Below are 25778 nucleotides of genomic sequence, written 5' to 3'. Positions count from 1 at the left end.
ATGGGCAGTGGAGCCAGTTCAGAGAGCAAGGAGTCGGCCAGGAGATCCAGAGAACTGGAAAAGAAACTCCAGGAAGATGCAGAGAGGGAAGCCAGGACAGTCAAACTACTGCTGTTGGGTAAATAGAATAAAAATCACTCATAATGCTTTTCCATTGAGGGATTATTTTTCTCTGGAATTACAATTTAGTACAGTGAATTTCTCACCTCTCACTATTTTATTTGAAGACAATTCTGTAATATATAGTTAAAATATTTTCTGGCTGTCACTCATGAAGTCACAAGGAATAGGTTGGAAATGGTTGTGTCACTCCATGTATTGAATTTTAAATGTATAAATCCTTAACTTTGAATATCTTTGAGAAATGAGAACCTGCTGTTAGAATAAATGTTATGATGCAAACTTAGAACACTTATCTCTTTTTTCATGGATCCCTATGCATTCATTTGCAGGAGAATTAAGTAAGATAAGTGGTTATGTAAAAAATCTGCAGGTGTCACACAATATTGATATTGTTTACCTTGAAAAGTGTTTCACCCCATTTTTTAAAGAAGCAGAAAGGGATTTAGAATGGCTTTTTTGATGTATAATGGAAAGTGGAATGAAAAATACTCAGATGAATACAGATAAATATTCTCACAAACTACAACTTCTAATCCCCTCTATGATCAATTTTTTAGCAGACAGAGGCTGTAATGGCAAAGAAAAGAATTTATTTTTCTTGACACAGCTTTCTTTATTCTGGTCTTTTTTTTTTTTTTCCCATGGTGCTGTGCATCTTACAAGAAATATCTGAGAGCACATTTACACCACCACTGTCTTAATTTTTTCTTCTAACAGCCTCTTGTAGAAGTTAGCAGTGGTTTTCCCCAGTGAATACAAAAAAAATCTTTGGTCATTGGGGTGTTTCTTTTTTGCCTTTCTTGTAACTGCAGTTCTTCAAAATGCTTCGAAACTGACATTTATTCAGACAAAAGTAGATCCCTTAGATAAAGTAAAACAACTTTGTTGTTTTGTATCTTATGAGAACAAGTCTATTAATACCAGGCAAAAATCAAACATTTATTATTCAAAAATAAATAAGAGAAGAACATGCAAGTTTCTCAAATAATAATAGGAAAGCAGCAGTTTGATATTCTTTATGTACCATCAGTATTTAGATTAGGGATTACAAAGATTTTCAGTCCAGTTAAGAATACAAAGATTTTCTGTGGTACAATAATATAAAATATTGCTCCTAATGAGGAAAGATTAAGTTGGTCAAAAAAACCCAGAACAATATTTTCATTTAAAGCTTCAAAAATTTAAAGTAATTTATATATATTGTTTAAAAAAAATTAAAAATTGGGACACTGAATTAGAACCATGATCCATCTAATTCAGCATCCTGTCTTTGACCTTATCCAACCTTATCCATGAGGAAAAAATAAGAAATCCTTTAAGAGAAACGTGTAAGATAAAGAAGAATTTTCTAGATAAAGAGGAATTTATAAGTTAAGCAGTTTTATCTTCAAGCTTTTATATTCTTACAGTATTACTGAAGGCTCTTTCACAGCAGCACACCAAATAAATTTCCCTGCTCCCCCCCCCACTGAACATATGTATGTATTTAGTATTAAGGACTTTAGTTTTAAATGTTTCCTAATGTATATAATCAGTTCTTCTTCTGACACTATTAATATCAGCCTTGAGATTCTTTTAGTAAAACACTTTGAAATTCAGTGTAAGCTACATGAAAAATACTTCTATCATGTTCATTTTCAACCTGAACCTATTTCAGTTTCATTAGCTACACAAGCACTCTCTTCATGAGGCAAGATGATCATTTGGATCTGAGACACTTCTTTATAGGCTTTTACAATATCTTCCTTCACTCACGTCACACATGATAAAAATTCAAATTTGTCAGTGGGTAGTGCTTTGGAAGGTTTTTTTTTCTCCTGAACAACAGATCAGAAAGTCTTTGTGAAAAACATATTAAAGAGACAAAAAAAACAAAAAAATTTAATAATTTAAATTTTCTTGTTTTTATAAAAAATGGAAGGTGAAAAAACTGTATTTGGAGCCTATTGAACCACCAGAGTGAAAGTGTCTCTGAACATCTGGAAGGAGAGATGCTGCAGCAATGTGCAGAAGGGATACCACAGGGGCCAGATAGGAAAGGGTTAAATCTACTGTGTTCAGATTTGTACCTGTTATCCTTCCATACCTCTGAGGTGATATCAGAAATTATACAAATTTTAGACTTCATAAATCAAGGGCATCTCTTTTCAAGCCAGCCTAGTCCTACCTAGTCCTAGCTTTCTGTTCAGTCTGACTTTATGTTGCCTTTATACTTCAGACCAAATGTCATAATTTCTTTTTGCAATAAGCAGGTTGGTAGAAGATGCTCAGAAAAAATGATATTTATATAATGAGATTTTCAGTGTAATCACTTTTTCCCTTACACTTAAAACATAAAGCAAACCAGTGTATTCTGACTCTTTTCTGATAGGATTATTTAAAATCTACAGCCTCCAGTAGATCCCTTTACAAAAAAAAAAAAAAAGGAACTATATTCAGATAAAAGGCACCATATATTTTTATATAAAGTTGTACAACACAGGTAGACACAATATTTGGGTTGAGATGATTTACAGTTTATATGGTGTGCACATAAAAAAAGAGGGAGGAGGGAAGTGGTGTCACTTTCTGATGTTGATCACAAGCTCACAGGAGCACTAAGTGCTCTGTGCTAGGTGCTCCCATGCTGTCAGAGCCATCCCATCCCCCAAAATGTCCACAAATCTGGTCTCTACCTATTTAGACTTCAAAAAGATCAGGATGTTTTATGAGTCTGGAACAAACTCCAAGGTGAAAGTTTTATTTCCTTTTCTATCAGGACTGTATCTGGCCTGCCACATGACCTGCAGTTTGTTTGTATGCTTTGCCAACTTTCGGTTTATAGGTGTGCAAAGTGCAATGCACCTTCCAAATACGGCCAAAATAGCTGATGCTCACAGTGATGTTTCAAGAAATAAGAACTTAGGTTCAGTTTAAACAATCATTAAAAGTTTAACTTATTTATTTTCAAAGTATTACTCCACGTCTCATTGTCTACAATTTTCAGTGTCAGGACAAAAGCCACCCTCAACAGAATTGGTCATCCTCATCTCCCTTTGCCCCCTTCTAGAGCACAACACACTCAATTTAAATAAAACTTACTTACTTACTTATTAATAATTAATTAATAACAAATTAAAAATAAATAAAATAAACAAACCTTTAATTAATTAATCTGCTTCAGGCAAACAGAAATTGAAGCTTGTTGGCTTAGATTTTTGTAGTAAATATTTCTCTCCACTGACTATAAAAGGTCTCTGGTAAGTAGTCTGAATGTAGAAATTTATAGTATAGATACTTAACACCAGTTAAATGAATCAGTTACTGTAGTACTGAAGCTTAACTTCTTGTTATTAACACCTAACCTGGAAATATAGACTTTGGGCACAAAACCAGCCCAATAATCTCATTGATAGGAATGTACTGATATTCTTTTTTGGAGGGTGGGGCAGTATTTAGTGTTTGAGGACTTTATTCTCTCAAGAGGATTAGATCTTAGAATTTTTTTTCTTGAGTTCCTTTCTCTCATAGACTAAGTTTGTTGAGGACCAGGAAGATATGATTTCCATTCTAGCTCCCAATATCCAGAGTTCTGAATGGCACAGACAAAGTTCAGGCAGGGGTGTGAAACATTTTCTGATTTTATTTGAATATTTTATTTTCCTGATTTTTGCTGATTGATGTCATTGTCAGTGGGTTTTCTGACAGGTTTTAAACAAAGTATGCAGCAGGGGGGTTTTGTTTCCTTATGTTTAATTCTGAAAAATTTTCTAAATTAAACCTTTAGTTCCACAGCGATAATAACTATAAAGACATAATAATTCTTTATCTGAGACACAAAAGCACCTTAACATATAAGAACCTTCCTCAATGTCTCAGCAGATGCTAATCTTTAAAGCCTGTACTCTCCACAACTATTTGAACAAATTCTGCTTAGAAAAACAAAAATGTCAAATTACAGCTGAGGGCCTTGGCTCTGCTTGCCCTTGAATTTGTGAGATTCTCACTGGGTTTCAAGACATCTCTGTTGTTTTCTCTATTTCTGCTCTGTCTACATGCAGTTCTTTCTGAGCTTCAGGACAAGACTGTTTGTCCTCAGTGCTTTTCTACAATTCAGAAAATCTGGGCTTGAAGAACCCTTAAGCTCCCTGTGTCTTTTGTGATGCACTTTTGCCACTATTTCTGCAAGTAGAAATCCAGGTGGATTTCTGCAGCAGGTGGAAATGCAGCCCCATCCCTGGTCTGCCACACCAGGGACTGGCCAAAGGAGGAGTCTACTTGGTGAAGGGAAGGAATTAAAAAAGCAGGTGCAAAGAAAATTATTCCTGACCCACTTCTGGAGTGGAAATTCTTCTATAACTAAGATGATACTCCATGGTGAAGTCAAAGTCTGAAAGTCATCTGTTGTTTAAATAAAAGCATTATTGGATCATAAATTTAAGATAAATTTAAGAGCAGAGGTAGAAAAATGCACCCAAAATATCCAAATTATGCCTTTCACTCTATTTTAACACCATCTTTCAGATCTGGAAGAGAAGTTAATTTCTATATTATGTCTGCTGGATCTTTTCATGAGGTGAATGTATGAAATCTCAGTGCAGCCTCCTCGCTTCCCTACAAAAAGTGCAGCAAACACTACCTTGCTGACAGGGTTTACCAAGTTCTTCAGAAAGGTCACTGAAAGGATAATAAATGATCTACAACAAATTTGCATTTTTTCCAAACTGTGGCAGATGGCAGCATCAGCCCATTTTGCATGGGCTTGTTTTTCTCTCTCACTTTTCACCATTCACATCATGGGTTTCAGAAAATGCCTTGAGTATGGTTTGCTGTCTTTTGTGATTCATTTGAGTAAATTAATCCCTGTCCTTTGAATACTGTTACCTTTACAGAATGTGTTTGAAAAGCCTGTGATCAGTTTGTTCCATTCACTGAGAAGTCCATGGTTAAAAAACCTAGGACTTGGATTTTAGCTTTTTCAGAAGTATTTGACACCATACCATGAGGGAAAAGGTAATCTACAAAAGAAAAGCAGTGATAAATCTTTTTGTATTTCAGCAGAGCTCTTGATACTTTCGCTTACAAGATCTTTCTGGATAAAATGTCCAGCTCCCAGCAGGATAACAGAGTTACAGGATGGGAGAGCAGCTGGCTCACAGGTCAGGCACAAAGGTTTCAGGGAATGGGGGGACATCAGGCTGGGCTCCTGTCACTGCTGGGGCTCCACTGGGCTCCATCCTCAGCCTGGCTCTCTTCAGCAGCTTCTTAAATGACTTGGGTGCAGGACTTGAAGGAAATTTCTCAACATTAAGGAAGTTTCTCAACAAAACTAAATTTGGATGAGCTGTCAATTCTTTCCTGGACAGAGAGACCTCAACAAATTAGAGGGATAGGCAATCACCAACCACATGAATTTCAACCAGGGAAAGTGCTGGAGTCTGCCCCTGGGATGAGGCAATCCTGGATACACAGTCAGACTGGGGAATGAGAGGCTGCAGAGCAGTGCTGGGGAAAGGGACCTGGGGGTCAGGGGAAAGCTGAACATGAGCCAGCAGTGCCCTGGCAGCTGGGAGATTCAGGAACAGATTCAGGCACAACATCACCAGACAGGAAAGAGAGCACAAAATCTGGTAATGAATAGTTCAGTTTCCTAAAAATATGACAAATATTTGTCAAATTGAGTCCTGCATGCAATTTTGGACAGCACAATACAAAAAGTCATTAAGTTATTCGAGGGCATCCAAAGGAGGGCTAGGAGGATGATGAAGGGTCAGGAATTGTTATGTGAGGCAGCTGAGATCTGTTCAGCCTGGAGAAGAGGAGACTGAGGGGGAGATCTCATTGCAGTATTCAACATCCTCATGAGGGGATACAGAGGGTGTAGTACTGATCTTCAAGATCACTTCAAGGTCTGTGGCAGGACTCAAAGAGAGACTGTGAATTGTGTCAGGTTGGATATTGGGAAAAGGTTCTTCCCCCAAAGGGTGGTTGGGCACAGGAACAGGCTCTCCAGGGCTGCGGTCACAGCACCATCCTGTCAGAGATCAAGAAATGTTTGGCCAATGCTCTCAGGCACAGGGTGTGATTCTTGGGGTGTCTTGTGAGTACCAGCCTATTCTCTGATCCTACAAATCCTGTCTCATGGATTCACAAAATTAAATCCTCTCTTCAGGTGCTCCCAAAATCCATCTCTCCTTTGGCAGCTCTTGCCAGCCCTTATCACCCTCATTGACCAAAGATGATAGCCACTGGTGTTGCTTTGCAGTGGAGACATTTTGCATTGTGATTACTCCCTTTCCATGAGATAAGAGAGCCCATTAGCAGTCCTTAATCTGGCCAAACCTGTGCCCCAGTTGTTCAACTGTCTGTATAAGCAAATGCCTGCCTGTCCTCAGCAGCTGGGGGGTTTTCCTGCAGAACCATTCCCAAGGTGAACTGGTGCACTGCTCTGCAGGTTTCCTGTTTCCAGCCACAACACTTCATGGCAGAAGACCACATGGCAGAGGAACTGACAAAAAACAGTGTCTTTTGCTCATGTGTGTGCTGCCTTTGCAGCATGAGCTGGACCACAAGTCAGTCCTTACACTCTGGTTTCCCAGTTGCTCATGGAAGGAGGCTAAAGGGCATGGAGCTTGATCACTTGGCTTACAAAAGGTCATAATGCACATTAAAAGAGCAGCTACAAATCAGGTAATAAATGGGACACTATCAGAGGCTGTACTTAGTTCATGTTTTCCTGTCCATCTGCCAGAGATGAAATAAAAATATTATCCATATTTTATATACTTGCAAATTAAAAGTTCTGCAATTTTCTTTAATTGACTTAATAGTTACTTCAAGTGTCTCTTTCCTTTTCAGTATTAATACTTTTACCCAGACTTTGTTGTTTCTAAACCCAAGTGGACATTAGGGGGGATTTATACTTAATACAATGAGAAATTAAGACATCTCTTCTTCTCTTTATAGATTGAAAATACTGTGTTCCAGAGAGTTATTTTTAATACTTGCTTCTTATTCATCTATCAATCATACCTTCTCAACATTTCCCTTCTGCAGGTGCTGGAGAGTCAGGAAAGAGCACTATTGTAAAGCAAATGAAGTAAGTATCTGAATATGCATATCAGCTGTTGGATTTGGCATTTGTAGTATAAGCTGTCTAGCTCAAGTCTTATTACAATGTTTATGCTTATTTGAATAAAATGCAAAGAAACATCATTCAAATCAAGTTTCCATTCAAACACGCTATAAAGTAAATCACAAAGTGTCTGAGAGACAGGTGGATTTGTAGTCAAATCTGAATGGCCAAATCATGCACTGGGCCCATGCATGGAGACAGGGAACCTGCTTCCTTGGCTTTGCTGGGAGTTGGGTAGTGGGAATAGCACTGAGACAAACAGGGATGGCTGATGCACCTGGCAGAGCTGGCTCCAGCAGGTGCCAATGAAGGATGTTTGCAGATCATCAGACCAGCCAAGGCAGCACATGGTGCTGGGCACCCTGGCAGTGTCTGATGATCTGTGCCTTGGAGCCATCATCTCATCATGAATAATTACTCCCAGATCTTTGCCTGAACCAATGCAAACTAAAAACATCCACAGCATTCAACAGAAAGTAGTTCCACTGTGTAATTATACTTTCTCCTATCAATTTCATTTGATTTCACTATATTACAAGAGCAAATATCAAAATATTCACATTGTACCATACAGCAGAGAGGGCTTTCCTCCTGGGTTTTTTGGTGGGATGGGGTTATTTCAATGGAGGTTTTTTGTTTGTTTCATTGGGGTTTTTGCCCCAACTTGGCCTCTATATACCATTATTGGTTTCCAGAGCTCCTGCCAAGGTAAATAAAGGTCTCCCATAGGCCATGGGAGGGCACCCAGCAGCCTGCACAGTGAGCAGCTGCTAGCCATGATACCATGGGTAGGGACTGATGTAAGAACTGCTTTTAGTAATAAAAATATCAACACAAAGAGTTTTTATACAATAATCAATCTGGGGGAAAAAAAACAAACAGTCTGTACAAGTTCCTATGAAGAAATCCCTGTTCAAATTTGGACTGTCTATCTGGTTACAAAGATATTGGGAGTGCATCAAGTGCTGCAAGAATACTTGTAGCTGTTTGTTCAGAGTGCACAAGGTGCCTCATGGATTGAAGTCAGGAATTTCATTTTCCTTGGCTTCAAAGGAAGGTCAAATCTCTCTATGTGTGTTTGCTGATTTACAATTTAATCTGATAATATTTTCATATATAGTAAAACAGTCATATATAGTAAAACAGGTTACAACTAAATTCATATATGTTTTTTCTTTTAAGAGTAGCCAATATGCTAATTTTGTATCTGGTTTAAATTAATAAGCCACCAAAATTCAAAGGACCATACTTATACTAATGGTAAATGTACTCCTTTAATGCACAACCTGATAAAATATTGCTGTTGTGTCTAGTTTTATTTTCATAGAGAAGTCCAGGTCTGATTTCTAAAGCTGCCCAAATGCAGAAAAAATTACCCAAGGATTGCAGCTGTTTAGATTTGATCCCACTTTGTAAGCACCAATCTCTTCCTGTGTAAAAATCAAGCAACCTGTTTATGAAATCAGAAATACTGTTCTGAACTTAAGTTCCCTCACCCATCAATTATCTTCACCAATACATTTAAAAAAGTAAAGTAAAAAACATTATGTCATAAGAATAAAATTCTACTATTTAAGCAGCTTATTCTGTAATAAAGCAGATTCAGAACCATCCACCAAATACTTTGTTAACTTGGGGTTTTTTTCCAATTAAACAGTAGATAAATTTATTTATGGTTTGAGCTCAAATCAGGAGACTCTTCCTATGGTCCTCTGAATTGAGAACTTTAAGAAGGCTGATGATCTTTAGCAGAATGGAGGAGGGGGAGAGCATTGCAAAGCTGAGAGTTAAAGACTTGTACATTTATGAGATGTCAAATTGATCACAAATATGAATTATTTTACAGGAAAACTGTTCACAAAAATTGTATTTTTTCATATTAAATGTCATCTTTCTGTCACAACCAAGGACTTTAGGGGATTTCTTTTTCTGTTAAAACCTTCAATATTAGTTAATTTTTTTCAATGAAGCATGACATTTGCTAAAGAGCACTGATAACTGCTTACAAAAGAAATAATTTTGCTGAAAATACAGTTTCCAGCAAAATCATAGTAATTTTATGACTAATAACATAAATTTCTAATTAATAAATCACCTTTTTTCAGTCTTAATCAAATTTGCAACCATCCACTAAGCTTTACAAAATACTTTCTGATACTCAAAATATAGATATGCTGCAATAAAAAGCATGCAGCATAAAAAGATGAGGATGGTTACAAGAGTTACTAAAAAGAAAAAAATTTATCTCTGGAGCTCTGTGCTTCTAACTACATAATTTCCATTGTGCAATCTAGCTTTTTTAAAATCAAGTTGTATATCTCTGTGCTGTGCTGTACTCTTATTTAGCAGTATGAAGCATCTACAAATATTTCAGTGAATCAAAAGCAGGAAGCAAAATATTTGGTAACTCATCATGCCTGTTTTGACTGAACCAACCTATCTGATGAGAAGCCCTGTTTTTGTGAATAAAAACCTCAGAAGACTGCATCCTTAATATGGGGAGCCTCTGCTCCATGAGATCCTCTGTTTTCTTTCCCCCAAGTTCAATAGGACTCCTTTGAATCTTGCAGAATTAATTTGAATTCATTATTAAAACAGCATCAAAGAAAAAACAAACAAACAAACAAACAAAACCCCAACAAAACAAAACTTCAAAAGAGAGTTCACAGAGTTGCCTGATCTAGAAATGATTGGGTAAACATTTTAGAGAGCCTTTTTTTCCTACAGGTACTATTCCTACAGGTACAGGAATGCAACTTTTGAGTTTTCTGACATCCATAAATCAGAGAGGTGTTAAGACACATCAGTTGTCATCTGGGTTTAATGTGTGTGTAGGAGTGAATTATTTTCTGACAGGGCTGACTTGGCCACTTAGGCAGCTCTCTCCAGAGTGTATCTCAGGCAAGATGGGGTAAAACAGCAAATCCCAAAGCACAGAAACTCTGTATTTAATAGCCTTAATCTCTGCCCAGCTGAGGTGAGGAGGAATAGAGCTTTGGTTCCAGAACCCAAAACAGTTTGGTGTCTGTTCATTGAGAGCACACCAGGCCAAAGTGGGTGAAGATTTCATCCTTTTTCACAACTCATGGAAAAAGATGTCTCTGAGCCATGATAGAATCTGCACACTGATTTGGAGAACTTTAACCACATGCCATTCTCCAGTCAAGGAAGATTATGAAATCCTAATTCCTCTGTCAGAATTAGATTACTGAAATTGATTACTAAGGTTCTTTATTCTCTGGAATAAAATGTATGTCTCCAAAGCCTGGAGATAATAAGACATTGCTATAATTAGAAACTGTAGCTAATGCACAGAGAAATATTAAAAGTTTTTTTCTTGTTTTCTTGATAAGTGCCTCGCAGTGTTGAAACATTTTTTCCAATAATTTTTCGATCAAGGATTCTGGATAAAAATCAGAATGACTGCACAAGCAACAGCAGCCCAGGACTGATACTGTGGTTTCCAATAGTAAAACATCTGGGAATTTGGCTGTATCTCCAGGGATGGGCCTGGCTCCTGTTCTACACTCATACCTTGTTTGAGATTAACCTGTAAGAGAAAAACTAGCATCTATTCACTCAGACTGGGTGCAGACAATTAACCTCACACAGACAGAAAGTGTTGTTTTCCTGTTCTAGCAGAATGGGCAGACTGAGAAATGCTTTTCCAAGAGCCAAATGGATTCAGTTCTTTCTCACATTGACCACAGAAGCACGTGACCTAACTTTTCCCTATTTTCTTTTTTTAATTATATTTTTTTTAATGAATCCTATAAGCTTTTTGTTGTTTTTTTTTTTTCACCAGGATCATCCATAAAGATGGTTTCACCTACCAGGAACGCATGGAGTTCAGAGCTATCATTTACAGTAACACAGTGCAGTCTATCCTGGCTATTGTGAAAGCAATGACTAAGTTAGGAATCAGTTATGAAAACCCTGCTAGAATTGTGAGTATGACACCCTTTCTCTTGAAATTGGCAATGGAACACATTTTTTAAAAAAATATAATATTAGAGACTAGTAGAACAAAGATGATCCAGTATTTTCTTTATGACAGTGGAAACCTGTGTACCATTAGAGTTACATGTGACAAAATGTCCTTATTTATTTTTAATTGATGCCTGGGGTCTAATCTTTGTCTAAACTAGCATTTTGATTGCTAAAAAAAGAAATGTTCAAATTGCAAAGACATTAAAAAACAGAAAAAAAAAAAAAAGAAAAAAAAGAAAACAGAGAACCTTTTCTTAGCCACTTAGTCACTTATTTATTGCTATTGAGAAATATAAAAAATATTTTGTGGAGTCCAACATTCCTGACACAGTCAGCAATCCTCTGCACAGGCAGATGGAGGCAAAGCCACAGGAAGAAGACCTGTTATCTTCTGTCAATCACACTGAAATTTCAAGGACAGAAATAAAGGAAAAATCTTTTCTTCTCCCTGCAATGATTTTGTCTGTTAGCCTGTAATTCAGGTTTTGCTGAGAATTTCTCAAATGCCAGTCAAAATATCAGTTGATTCCAGTTTTGGCAAATTCTGTCTAATCCCTAGAGGTTTATCTTGGAGGGAATAACATCTGCTTATCTGAAAGAGCTTTACTTGTTCCAAAAGTCTACATTTCATTATAATGACATGTGGTACTTTGACCTAAAAAATGATAAACAAAATATTCAGAGGTTACTGAAGCTCATACTGGCATTGGACAAAATAGAAATTAAATGTTTTCCACAAACACAAATCATTCAAACAAATGTAACAAGGCCCAAAATCAGCACACAGTAACCAGGGCAATGTTAATGTGCTGTGCTGCACAAGGAGCCATCAGCCACCCTGCATGGCCCATGGCTACAGCTGGACCTTGCAGCAGTGGCCACAGCTCCTGCCTGGCTCAGCCCAGGGTTTGACTACATGGTGCAGGCTCTGTCACCTCTTACTGAGGTATTTCTCCCTGTGCCCCAGTATTTCAGTCTCTTTTGTCAACCCTGATGCATTTTCTGAGATATCTGCACAGGCTCACTCTGTGCCAGTTTCATAGACACAATGTACATGGGACATTACACACGGAGATCTTGTTAAATAGCCCAGTCCATTTCTTAGCATTATCTATAAGCAAATGCAGAAAACACAGCTTTTATAAGTTTATTATTTATAGCATAGTCACTCACTCTTGCTGTGATTGTAGAATAGGCCTCTAGGAGAACAGTTGAATACAGATCTATGGAATGCTTGCAGTGCCTGTCCTCTTTTCCCCCAGAATGACACAAGAGCAACCTGGATGTGATTTTTAGAGAAAATAGAAATTTTGATCACATTTATTTGAATTGGCACTAAACATTGTTCTTTCTTCCAAAAACCTCCAAAAACTTAGTTTACATTCCCCATAAAATCTGAAGTAATCAATAAGCTTGAGTTGTTTTGATATAAGCTTTGATTTCAGCCGGACTTTGTTCTTGCTGTGTGTTTTGGTACAAATTTAGCTGCTCAAAGTCATCTAGTTCAAGGACTGGGATTATCTTGGTCCCAAAGGCAGTGTGCTTATCCATGCTCCAGGTCTGCTTGCAAATACATCTTACTGATACAGAAAAGGGCTTAGCACTTAAATTAAAGATCATCTGTTCTGGAAAGTGAGATTTATTTTTCTTTGTCAAACATCATTCCAATCTATTTTTAGTATGAAATCATCTGAAGTCTTTGTAAATGCCAGAGAGAAAAAAAAAAATTTTACAAATCAGGTTTGTGATAAGTTCAATCTGCTGCTATCTCCCTTTATGATGTAAGCACCAAAATCCTTGCCTGATAATTTTTGCCTAACAATCAATGAACATTTACCCTCTACACCTGGAGACTCTGAGCTCAAGGCTTCTCTCTGCAGGTTATTCAACCTACAAATGCAGCCCAGTAGGTGGATAGCTGTAATCATGCCGTGATATGTCATATCTTGAAGCAGAGAACATTCCAACCCTTATCTTGCAGCTGAGCAAGTGGAGACAGCCTGGAGACAAACGGGGCACACACGGGAGCGTGACTCCTTCTGCTGATCCCAGCACTGCAGGAGGGCATGAGGGTGGAAATGGAGCTGCTGCTGTTCCATGTAGAAGGGCAATTATCCTGCTGTCCTCCTCCCTCGTTCCTCTGAAGGCAATTTTCTAGTGGTTATTTCCCACTTTTTTTTTTTTCTCCGTGCCCACTCAATTTCTCTTTTTTTTTTTTTTTTTTTTTTTTCTCCATGCCTACTCAAATTCTCTTTCAGAAAAAAAAAAAAAAAATGCAGTGTTTAATATTTGATCTGTATCTGACTTTTATAAAGTTTCCATAAACTGCAGCTCCTTTTGAGACGTAAAGATACATTCCTAAAATAAATTTGTTAATATTTTGTAAAGATGCTTCCTGATTTCGAATGAAACATACTCCCTGCCAAAACAGTGTCTGTCAGAATCCATTTGTATTTTGCAACTATTGACTGCAAGTCACCTGAGTTGTCTACATCTGCAATTAGGAAAGAATTATATTTTATAATTATCCCTTGCTGTGGCAGTGTATCAAATTACTTTTTTTTTAATCATGCTTTTTATCTACAGTAAATTCCTAATCTGCTAACTACTGAAAAAAAACATTTGTAATGAAATAGATTATTTAAAACGTTTTTATTTGATTTCAAAAGGAAGAAATTACAGCATAATATATTTTAAATATTTGGGATTTTATTCTGTAAAGGTTTCTTCTTCCTCACATATGAAAAATGCATTCACTAGTTATATTCGCTTTGTCACATTTCTTACTGAGGTCTAAAGCTAGAAATTTTTTCTTACAAACACATTCAAAAACACCTTTAGATATAGATTTCTGCATAGGCATAGTTATAATAGTTTATATATAATATAGTAATATGCCAATACTAATTGGCATATATATATATATATATATAATATGCCAATACTAATTGGCATAATTATAATAGTTTAAATGTTTTCTTTTAATTTAATTTTTGGTACCCTATTACTCTCTCTTAATATAAAAGCCTTCCATCCAAGTTGGACAATTTGTGAATGCTTATGGCAAGATGAAACTGAGCCCTCATATGAACAAAATAAACTAAAAATATGAAAATTGTGTGTATCACAATTTTAGCCTTACCTCGGCACTACCTAAAGGGAAGCAAGCTTATAAAAGGATGTTTATACTCACAGGAGAGTACAATAACCTGGGAAAAAACAGTGAAAACGAGAAATTTTGCTGTAGCAACGCATTATACACCGAGCACACCTTGAAGGAGGCGGAGGGGCACAGCGCTCTGGCACAATATTTACCGGCATTTCTCTTTAGGAGGATGAGAGGAGGCTGTGTGCCGTGGCCAGCAGCCTGGAGGATGGCAGCCTGCCTGGGGAGCTGGCGCGGCTGATGCAGCGCCTGTGGCGCGATGGAGGGACCCAGGCCTGCCTGGCCAGGGCGGCGCGGTACCAGCTCAGCGACTCCGCCGCATAGTAGGTGACAGCAGCTGCCCACAGCTGGATGCTGCTGCTGCTGCTGCAAACAGCTGAGCCCCCTCACACCAGCCCGGGCAGCTCACCAACAGGGGAAATGGCCCGGTGGATGAGGCTTGAAAATGGAGGAAACGGTTTCAGAAACGCCTTGTTTCTTTGAGTTTGGTTGAATGGTTTAAAAAAAAAAAAAAAAATGTTTTCTCCCTCTGAGTATTTCTAAGATTGACAACATTAGGGAAAGATTACTTGAAACTGCATAGGTTATAGCTAGAGAGATGCTTTGTACATGTTGCAAGATGCTAAATGCAAGATGCTAAACTATGAAAGCTTTCCTCTTGTCAGGAAAATTAATCCACAAACATCAGAGGTTTATGCCCAAAAAGGAGACAGAGGAGTCCTATTTGTTTTATTTGAATAAAGAGAGAGGCCATGGGGCATTCCCCTGGGATCTCTCAAATCTTTGGAGTACACAGCCTCCCTTTTTATCCTATTTTCCTTGCCACATTTCACTCTCTCTTTCCCCATTGGCTGAGGTACTTGAGAGGCACAGACTTCCCAGAACACCTGACACCTGGGATTCCCCTCTAATGTATAACACTTCCTTTTAATTTTTAATTCTTATATAATTCATAGTTTTATCCCGTTGCTTCTTTCATCTTTCGATACCCGATTTCATTTATCAGTGAACATGTTTGCAAAGGCAAATCTCTTTTCCCATTCATCAATCAGTGGAATCCATCCCATTGCTTATCTCTTAGTGCTAACTCTATCTACCAACAGACCTACACCTTGTTTGCAAAGACAAATGCGACATTCCTCTCACTCTGAACCGACCTGGCTCAGGACAGGTGTTCCCTGGTGTTCACCATCCTGAACTGAGCACTGCAGCTGCTCCCCAGCCTCAGCCCAGCTCCCCTCTGATCCTGGCAGCTGCCAGACAGGCAAGCAGGGCTGGGGCTGCCACCCCCAACCCCACAAGGCATCACCTCTGTCCAGCTGGGGCATATCTCTCACCTCAGACTGGTCAGTGATTTTAGACTTTTCAGTAGTCCTGGCTTGGCTGCTCCTGCAGCTGTGCTGGCAGGCTCCAGTCCTGCTCAGCTGCCTTCTCACTCAGCTCAGCACAGTGTGGAGGGAGCTGACAATGGGTCAGAGCCTCCAGAGTGCTCACACCTGGGGCAGAGGGCTGCAAACCTGGGGCAGAGTGCCCAAACCTGGGGCAGAGTGCTCAAGCTTGGGGCAGAGTGCCCAAACCTGGGGCAGAGGTTTGCTCCAGCTGAGTTCCATCTTCTGAGACCTGGAGCTGGAGCTCTCCCCACTCTTGGAGCTCCTCCTACAGGCTGAGGGCACCTGCAGGCTGAAGCCTTCCAAGGTATTGGCTGTCCCTTCTACAGGCCATTCCTGAATGTCGGACCTCAGGAAGCAGCCTGAAGGCATCCATAGTTCAATAATTGGAGATATAGTGCAGGGAATATGCAGGGAAAATATTAAAAATTATTTATCTCTTTATATTTTCCAAACAAGAATGGAGACCTTTTGCAAGAGTCCTAAACAAAGAAAATATTGCCTATGTTGATTTGTGCCTGATTTGACAGTGTTTTATAGCACCATTGTATTTTTATAAAAATGGTACATGGCAATTGTTTTCCAACATACCCCTTCTGACAGGTTCTACTGCCATTCCAACTAAAATCCCAGAACAAGCTAATCATAATAAGTAAAAGGAAAACTACCTCTTAAATGAAAAAAAAATTTAAACCCTGTTTACCAGTTAACACTCCTGTGTACACTCTGCCTGGAAAATTAGATTTCATTGTCTACAAAGAAGATAGCAGAACCTAAATCATTTCCCTTTCAGTTTTATTGTTTGTATCCCGTTTTAACTTGCAATAGATTTCAGTATTTAAGGAGGTTAATATAGATTGTGTCAGTAGTTATTGTTTATTTCTAGACTTACATTAAAAACAACTACAGTGATATGTTTTTCATCTGCTTGAACATTTCTGCTAATTTCTTGAAAATCCCACTTCTCTGTCTTCATCTTTTGATACCTGATGCTTCTAAAATTCTAGCCTTTGGCTCTGAACCATTAAAATCAACTTAATATTTGCCCATGCTGCTGGGCTTCTAATGATCTGTTCAAAGTCAGCTACAGTCAATCAACCATCTAATGCTGCAGCTCAATTTCCCTTAAACCCAAAACCCTGTTTCTCAGTGCTTGTGAATCAGCTCCTACAAAGAATATTGATTAATAGTGTGTTAACTCTGACTTTCTGAGGTCATCTTCTCTGAGACTTTTCATTATTAATTCATGCTAATGAGGTTTTATCACTGTTTTCCTTTGTGTATTTCAATTGAAAAAAAAATTTGACATCTTCTTAATAATAGAAAAGTTCCCTCTGTCAAATTTGGCTGGAATTTCTCCCTTTAATTCTGTTTTAAAATGGAATGATGGGTATGGAAAGGCCAGGATTGGGATTGTAAAGTGTGACTCTACACATCATTGTACAGCTACCAGTAGTACATGGTGCATCTTGCTAGCTCAGACATTCTCCTCTCAGAGTAGGAGTCCTGTCATCTCATCCAAGCCAAGGAAAGATCAGCATTTACTGAGCTACCAGTTTCCATTCCCTCCTTTCCCAGAACAGTCTCCCCTTAGAGCTGCCTAGGGCTCCAGGAAGAGCCTGGAATTGCCTCCTGCTCCTCTAACTAGATAATTGACTTCGTCTAATTTTTTATGCAATTAAAATTGGCTGTGTTGAATTTAATTTAGGCATTTGTGGCTAAGAGCTATCAGAACTTTATTTTATATTCCAGTGTTTATTGTAGTGCTTATATGCTTTATAAATAACAAAATGTCTTTTGTTTTGTTTCTGCCTTCCACAAAGGTGAGATGAGTTTGCCTCAGGCCCTACTCAGAAAAACAGAGTTGTATTGTTTTTTTATTTTTTTTTCTTTTCCCAGCAGATTGTTTCCTTGCCTCAAATAATGGGAAAACATTGAATAACTCAGATCAGGTGCAACACCCTTTGCAGACTGGATAGAGTTTATTCAAATTAAAATAAGAAAATCCCATTTCCAAATATTACTTGGAAATATCCAAATGAAAGATTTTACCTTTTTAAAATTTTTTTTTTTTTTTTTTTTTAGCTTACGGCTATTAAATATTGCACATAGGGATGATGATCTGTGAAGTTTCTTTTGGAAAAGTCTGGTTAAACTGAGCAGCAGAACTTCCTGTTGGGCAGACTTAGTGTAGAGAGGGAAAAAGGAGACATGGAGCCTGACAGGCATTAGAGGCACAGTTTGTCAGAGACACGAGGCTACATGTAGGATATGGTATGTGGATCCAACTGAAAATTCCTTATTTGTTGAGGGGTTTCTTGCTTTTGGCTTTATTTGAATATTAGTAGCTGAAATGCAGGAAGTTGCTCAGGCATCACTTTTGCTTTGCTAACTCATAACCCCTCTACGCAGATTCCCATCCCAGGATTCAAAGGCTCTGCCCAACAATTTAAATAAAGCTATGAAGTGATAGGAGGAGTATTGGACAAAAACAGGCTTCGACGATCTGGTTAGGGTTCTCATATAACACAGATTTTGTCTCTGTATACCAGAAGTAAAAGCAGATAATCCAGAGTTTTTCAAGGGTTCATCAGAATACTCAGGGGATCCTCAGCTTCATTGAAGATTTTGATTTTTACTAAAAATTATATTTTTTAAAATCACCATGTACCTTCTTGCTGTAAATTGAGAGGTCTACAGGGAAAACAAGTGAATTCCTCCAAAATATGATGCCCTCCCTTTCACTTAGGAAGAAAAGTGCTGTTATAACCAGTCTGACAGGCTGAGGTGATTCCTTATGCACCTGCTTCTGCAGGATGCTCATGGTTTTTCCCCTGAGGTACCAATTCCCACTTGCTGAGAGAAAATGGCCAAAATCCCTTTGCTGACAAAGTTGTTTTCAAGCATCCCTAAAGAAACCAAGCTGCATTTCTCAGAAAGATGTTTATTATGTGCAACTCATTTACACTTCTATATAAGAAAAAAAAAAAAAAAAGGCTCTGAATAGTGGAACTCAGTTGTATAAAAACCAACAGTATTGTATTTAAATGTGTAATATACACAACATATTTAAAAGTGGCTCAGTAGGCAGTGATTATGTAATAGACATTTCACTTTTTGAATTGACCAACCAGCATTTCTCCCTTCCTCTCCCCAGTTACCTCAACGATTTGGACAGGCTGGCAATGCCAGACTATGTCCCTACTGAGCAAGATGTCCTGCACTCCAGAGTGCAGACAACTGGCATCATAGAGACTCAGTTTTCTTTCAAGGATTTAAACTTCAGGTATGAAAGCCATATTTTACAGTTTTCTCAGGCTTTATCTTTACTGAGTATTTTCTCTCACAGGTATTGACTTATAACATAGTTGATATTGTGATATCATTGAATTCAGGCTTATTTGATATTTTTACACAGCTGAAAAAGCAAGATATTATCAGTACTCCAAGTCTGAGCATATAATGGACCATTATAAACAGGTCATGGAATACTAGGCTCTGAAAGGATATTTTTACATATGCAAATGTCTAAAAAGCTGTAGTAATATTCTGCCATTTGAATAATAGTGATATTTACAAAATTTGCCTAGTTTAATGTCCTTAAGAGCACACAAAATACATCTGATGTCTGCGAATTTGCACACATTCTCAACATTTCACTCTTGAGAATGGAAATAACAGCTTTTTGCACTGGAATGCTCTACATTTGGCAAAAAAAACAAAAAAAAAAAAACCCAAAATACCTCAAAACAAACAAAAAACAAAACAAAGCAAAACAACAACAACAACAACAACAACAACAACAAAAAAACCAAAAGAAAAAAAAAAAACAACTCTGTCCTGTGGGAAATTTCAGCATTATCAAGTATGTCTTCATGCTCATATAAGATGAAAACCAAAATGTTCAGAAAAATATTTTGAAAATAATGCCTCTGAGAAACTCAAGTGGAATGTTTTACACTTTCAGATATCCAAGATCTAGTTATTTTTGGTGAACCAATTAAAAACATCTAATTGCACATGAAAATGGATTTGAATGAATTATTATAATTTCAGAGTTCTATAATGCTTTTCTCTGTGGACTGAAATGCTTTAATTATTAATTTAAAGGCTGGGATGCATATTGAGGAATGGAGTCTAGACAAGAAACTGCCTGTAGAGAGAGACAGATTTTTAAAGCATGAGGATTATAAACTTTCATATTTTTCATTTGGCTTCTTTCTTTCTCCTCATGTGCCAACTAAGCATTCCCCAAACTATCTGTGCTACCATCCATATGCTTTAACACAACAGAGATTGCACATGTAAAATGAAATCCTGAAGTAAATGTCTCACAAATAAATTATTATCATCTATCAATATCCTGGTCACTCATGAAAATTCATTACTTGCCCACAAATGCTACAATGCAACGTCATAGACATCATCTTTTTTTCTCTGATTAATGTATTTCCAGACAGCTTTGTACTGTGGAAATGTGAATGCCTTTGGTTGAAATCATAGTTCATGTAAGAAATAAATTCAGGGTGGAGAAAGAAACCACCAGAAGGAAATCCTCATTGACATGGACACTATCAGTCCTGATATGAGAATATCAGCATTAGTGTTTGGGTCTAGCTGAAATGCAGCACAACTGGGAATTTAGTTATCCAGTGTCTGCAAAAGAGAGGAAAGCTCTTAATGCCACCACAAACACAAACCCCACTGTTTTCACCCTCTCTGCATCACAGTAGTGTTATGTGAGTAAACTCATGGGTGGTTTCAGGCAGTTGAGTTATATTAGGTAAAATCATTACAAAGGAATCTGAGGGATTTGAGCTGCTAAAGTGGTGCAGAACAATTACAAATCTGTGTTAACCAGCCAGGTGCTGCTGCTTTGCATTGCCATAGAAATGCCAAACAGCTGGAGGATCCTGATGTCTCTGCACCCAGTTTGATAAGTACATAAAAACATCTATAAAGAGAGGGACATTTGCACATTCAGAGTGAGTCTTGGCTGATGTACTGATGGGGCTTCAGGTCACAAGCCACACAGGGATACAAAGACCCCATGAACAGATGCCTCATTTACTAAACCCTTTACTGAACCGAATGAGACAGAAAACATTTTGTATCTGTGCAGTAAAAATCTAAACCCTGGTACTGCTTCAGGGAACTGAATTACAGTTGCACAGAAAACATTGATTTTTATTTGCTCCTTGCTTGCTGGTTACTTTGCTAGTTCAGTGCAATTTAGCTTCCATGTGCTTTCTGATTTCAGAGTGATACACCACAAATCAAGAAAGGCATGTAATTATACATGACTTTTGAGTACTAATCAGACACAAAAGTCAAGATACTTTATTTGTGCTGACCCCACTCTTCAGTAGACCTTCTGAACTCAGTGAAGATATGCTTGGAAGAATGCCATTATTTGTATCAAAAACTTGCTCCACAATTTCTCGGTTTCCAAACTAATTCAATTTATAGGCACCCAATAAAAAAAAAAGATGAAATGTACCAGAAAAAAAAATAATTGATTAATCCTCAGCTGCAGAAGCAGTTCATTGTAAGCATTGGAAAGGGTTTCTTTTTTTTTTTTTTTTTTCTAAGAAGGCTGAAAAATTATTATTTTTTGCCATGTACTGCACTGTTGATGGTGAAGGAAACAAAGGGTTTAAGATACTGCAAAAAGCAATGTTTTCATAAGAAATTATTCTTGCTCTGTTTACTATTGACATGGTTGTTTCTTACTGAATCCTGTTATATTCATTGCTGTAAGAATTGAGTTGTGTTTAATTTTCAAATACTGCAGGATCAGAGATCTAACACATATTCTTGAAGGAAGGGGTAATCCTACAGGGGATTAGATTTTACAGTATTAAGTTCAACAAGGGGCAGTACAGGGAAAAGTCATCAAGCACACTAGGAAATACAAAATCTAAGGCTAGGATAAAGCAGGATTTTTTATGTTTTCCCTGCTTTCTAATGCACTTGAAAAATCTTCAGGTTTGGCACCTTTTGTTTCAGAAAAACAGTGAAAAGAAAGCCCTAGCCTTTATCACTGAAGAACTGCAAATGTAGGTGGGAGTTTTGGAAGTTCAGGCTAAGGGCCCAGCTAGTTCCCAGCTGGCATTGGACCCCAAAAAAGTCCCTGTAAGGTTCATGTGACACTGCCCAAAGGTAGCAGCAATTCCTGCAAAGGTGGAAGGAAATTATTGCCGAGGACAGCTCTACAAATCCCAGTGTACAAAGGAAGGGATTCCTGCTCTCCAGGAATTGCTGCTTAAGAGCAGCTAATGAGATGGGCAGGGAAGAGACCCTCCAAAGGTGTGATGTGCTGAGCTCAGTGACCACTGCAGGGCAGGGAGCAGAGGCAGCATCTATTCATGCACAGCCAGGGGCTGATGTGTGACTGGCCTTCAGTCATATGTCCTATAGGTCAACATGTCAGTTCACTGCAAGAAAAACCATGAAGTAGCAAAGGACACTGAATTTGAGGGTCTTCTATCCATGTCTCAGAACTCTGCCCTAAATAAATCCTAGCCTGCAAGTCTCAGCCTGCACTGAGTCCCACTTCCTCAGCACAAAGTGCCACATGAAAGCACTGAGTATTAATCCTACATGCAGGGATATAAGTCTTTTTATTTCATTTTATACCCACTACAAAGCCATGAGTAACAACATACAGCACTCCTTGACCTGCTGGGGTAGAAACAGACTAATATTTGGAAAAGCTGGATATTTGTCATTCATCTCCATTTGAACTCTGTGCATTAAAAGCATGAGTACATCCTTGTTAGTCCTTTACATTGTACATATGTGATTGTTTCTGCAAAGGATGTTTGATGTGGGTGGACAACGATCAGAGAGGAAAAAGTGGATTCACTGCTTTGAAGGAGTCACTTGCATCATATTCTGTGCTGCACTCAGTGCCTATGACATGGTTCTGGTGGAAGATAAAGAAGTGGTGAGTCAGAACAGACAAACAGCCCTTTTTGCTTCTAAGTTTTAATGTACTCTCTGATGGTACATCCCCCTTCTCTGATAACAATTTAAAGGCTATTACACTGCAGTGGTTCTTTCCAGTAAAGAACAATGCAGTAAAAATGACATATGAGGATAAGATTTATCAGTCTCTTGTTTACCTTTTGCACCTCAACAGAACAGAATGCACGAAAGCCTTCATCTGTTCAACAGCATCTGCAACCATAAGTGCTTTGCAGCCACTTCTATTGTGCTATTCCTAAACAAAAAGGACCTCTTTCAAGAGAAAATAACAAAAGTTCACCTGAATATCTGCTTTCCTGAGTACAATGGTAAGTTTGGAGTGTTCAGGAGAAAACACATTCAGAAGTTTAGGGTAGGCCATTCATTAAACACTGAGACTTTGACTCATAAAACCTAATGTATAAGCCTTTAAATACGAAATATCTTACCTAAGCATCTTCTCATGAAAGAATGAGACTGACCCAGCCAGAGTTCAACTCATCTCACCTACTCACCATGTTTATCCCTGGGTGGGTTCATTTCTCTCTCTGGAGATGTTTATTTCTGTCCATTGGTGGTAGAGCAATGTAAAAGTTTCAGATGGCTGAAGGGTGCTGTGATGGACTCAGCCAACATTTCAGTACAAGTCAGTATCTTATCACTCACACACACAACTGCATCCAAGATTTTTGTCCCTATTTTAAGAACTCATTCCATAAGGGAAGTCTGTCTCTTTTTTCATGTCACAGTAGTGTCTACTGGAAATTAAAAAACACCAGATGTTCCCAGTTGATGCAAGAAAATATATAAGGCCATGTCAGAAATTGCCAGAGAAAAAACAGTTTAGACACAAAATTTACATACCTGATGCATGAAGTCAATTCAAATAGAAAGAAAAATTACAAAAAGGGCAGAAAACATTATTTCTTGTTTCTCTGCAGTTGTGAGTTGAAATGTGTTACCAGTTGAAATGTGTATTCTTTTGCTTTTACTTTTCTTTCCATTAGGACAAAACACATTTGAAGATGCTGCAAATTACATCAAGAAACAATTTCTAGACTTGAACATAAGGAAGCAAGATAAAGAGATATATTGTCACTTGACCTGTGCCACAGACACCCAGAATGTCAAATTTGTTTTTGATGCAGTCACAGACATAATAATCAAAGAAAATCTGAAAGACTGTGGGCTTTTCTAACCATTTTTCTAACCCTTGCTCATAGCTTCAAACCACTTTCCTCTCTTCATCTGATGCACTGACTGAAATAAAAAAATTCCTCTAAATAAGAAACAAAATCAATTAGGTACCTGTTAGCATCAGTTAAGTGTTGAGTACAGCCCAACAAAAAACTTCCAGGTATCACAAGAAGATTAGAAAAATTATTCCTGTTCTACAAAGATGACAGCTTAGATTAACCCTACTGGAATTAAAGTCACATTCCAATTTAAACCAATATCATAGAATCATAGAATTCTTTGGTTTGGAAGAGACCTTAAAGATAACCTGGTTCCAAGCCCCATGCCAGGCAGGGATATCTTGCTAGACCAGGCAATCAGCACTTCACAGGAAACTGGGAACACCTCATCATGTGTCTTCCAGGGATAGGATGAAAAAAGATAATATAGAACAGACAACTGATTTATTTATAACTGAGGCCTAAAGAAAACTATAGCTTTAGACAGTATCATACATAATTTACCTTCTGTTTTGTATTCATGTTACATAAACAACTGAACGTGACATGCCATTAATTCAACACAAGAAAACCCCCCAGACTTAGATGGTGTATGATGAAGAGCAGAGCAAATCTGAATGTTTAATTATACTGGTTTCTTAGAAGAGCTGAGGGACATATGCATAAAAACTGCACACATACTAAATTGACAAAAATTTCCAGTTTGAGAAAAATTAAGCACTGTAAGATGGAGGCAAGTTTTGTAAATCTGCAAGAAGAAAAAAAAAACCAAATTATAAGAACTGTCAGTTTCTGCATAAGCCACAAATGCAAGTTGAAACATTTTTTGGTTTACAATTAAATATAATACTTTCTTAAAATGTAATTAATAATCCTGCTACTCAGCAGGAAAGGCAGCAGTAACTTCTACCACTGCAGAGCAGATGTAAACCCAGCAGCTCTCATGGCAAAAGCACTTCCTTGGGTCTGTGTCACAGAGCCTCTACACAAAGATCTTGCTAATGCAGAGCTGCTCTCTTTTAACTCCTGTTGATTTGTTGTCACTAACTACAGGAAATATTTGACTATTTTAAATAGAATGGGACTTTGTCCTGGTTTCAGCTGGGATAGAGTTAATTTTCTTCCTAGTAGCTGTCACAGGGATTAGTCTTGCATTTAGTGTAAGAATAATGATAGCATTGATGGTTCAGTTGCTGCTCAGCAGTGCTGACCCTACACCAAGGACTTTTCAGCATCCCATGCTCTGCCAGGGGGAGATGCATGCATGGCAAGGACAGCTGGCCTGAGCTGGCCAAAGGGATGTTCCATAACACAGAACACCATGCCCAGCAAAGAAACTGGGGGTGTTTGGCCAGGGAGGTTTGGTCACTGCTCAGGGATGGACTGGGAATGGGTTAGCAGGTAGTGAGCAGCTGCATTGTGCATCCCTTGGTTTCCTAGGTTTTATTCCTCTCTCTCTTTTTCATTCTCCTTACTATTATTATTGTTACTATTGTTGCTATTATTATATTTTACTTTTTTCCAGTTATTAAACTGTTCTAATATCAACCCACAGACTTTACCTTTGCCTCATTCTCTTCCCCATCCCACGGCAGGTTTTGGTGTGTGTGTGAGCAAGCAGCTGTGTGGTACTTATTTGCCAGCTGAAGCTAGAGCATGACAGAGTTCTAAAAATATTCAACTGAAATTTGAAATTTGGCCTTGAAATAGCATGTGCTTTTAAAATAGAATCATTGTTGAAGGGGTTTTTTTTTCTACTTTGGTATTTTTTTTTTTAATACATTTCAAACTAATTTTCACCATAGACTCCCTGTGTTCTGGTTAATCTAATT

At 37.9% G+C, this 25778-nt stretch overlaps 1 protein-coding gene across 1 annotated transcript; it reads left to right on the top strand.

Annotated features, from left to right (window-relative positions):
• On the top strand, nucleotides 1-24269 carry GNAT3 (G protein subunit alpha transducin 3; the record flags this gene model as incomplete). Its single annotated transcript, XM_079303184.1, has 8 exons — nucleotides 1-118; nucleotides 7159-7201; nucleotides 11043-11184; nucleotides 14559-14716; nucleotides 18939-19067; nucleotides 22601-22730; nucleotides 22926-23079; nucleotides 23758-24269. 8 exons carry the CDS (start codon nucleotides 1-3, stop codon nucleotides 23946-23948), a joined length of 1065 nt encoding a protein of 354 aa, XP_079159310.1. The 3' UTR covers nucleotides 23949-24269.
• Nucleotides 24270-25778: the final 1509 nt, after the last annotated feature.

Source organism: Erithacus rubecula (assembly GCF_903797595.1).
Source record: "Erithacus rubecula genome assembly, chromosome: 4".
Lineage (NCBI taxonomy): Eukaryota > Metazoa > Chordata > Aves > Passeriformes > Muscicapidae > Erithacus > Erithacus rubecula.
This window is presented reverse-complemented; position numbering and strand designations above follow the sequence as displayed.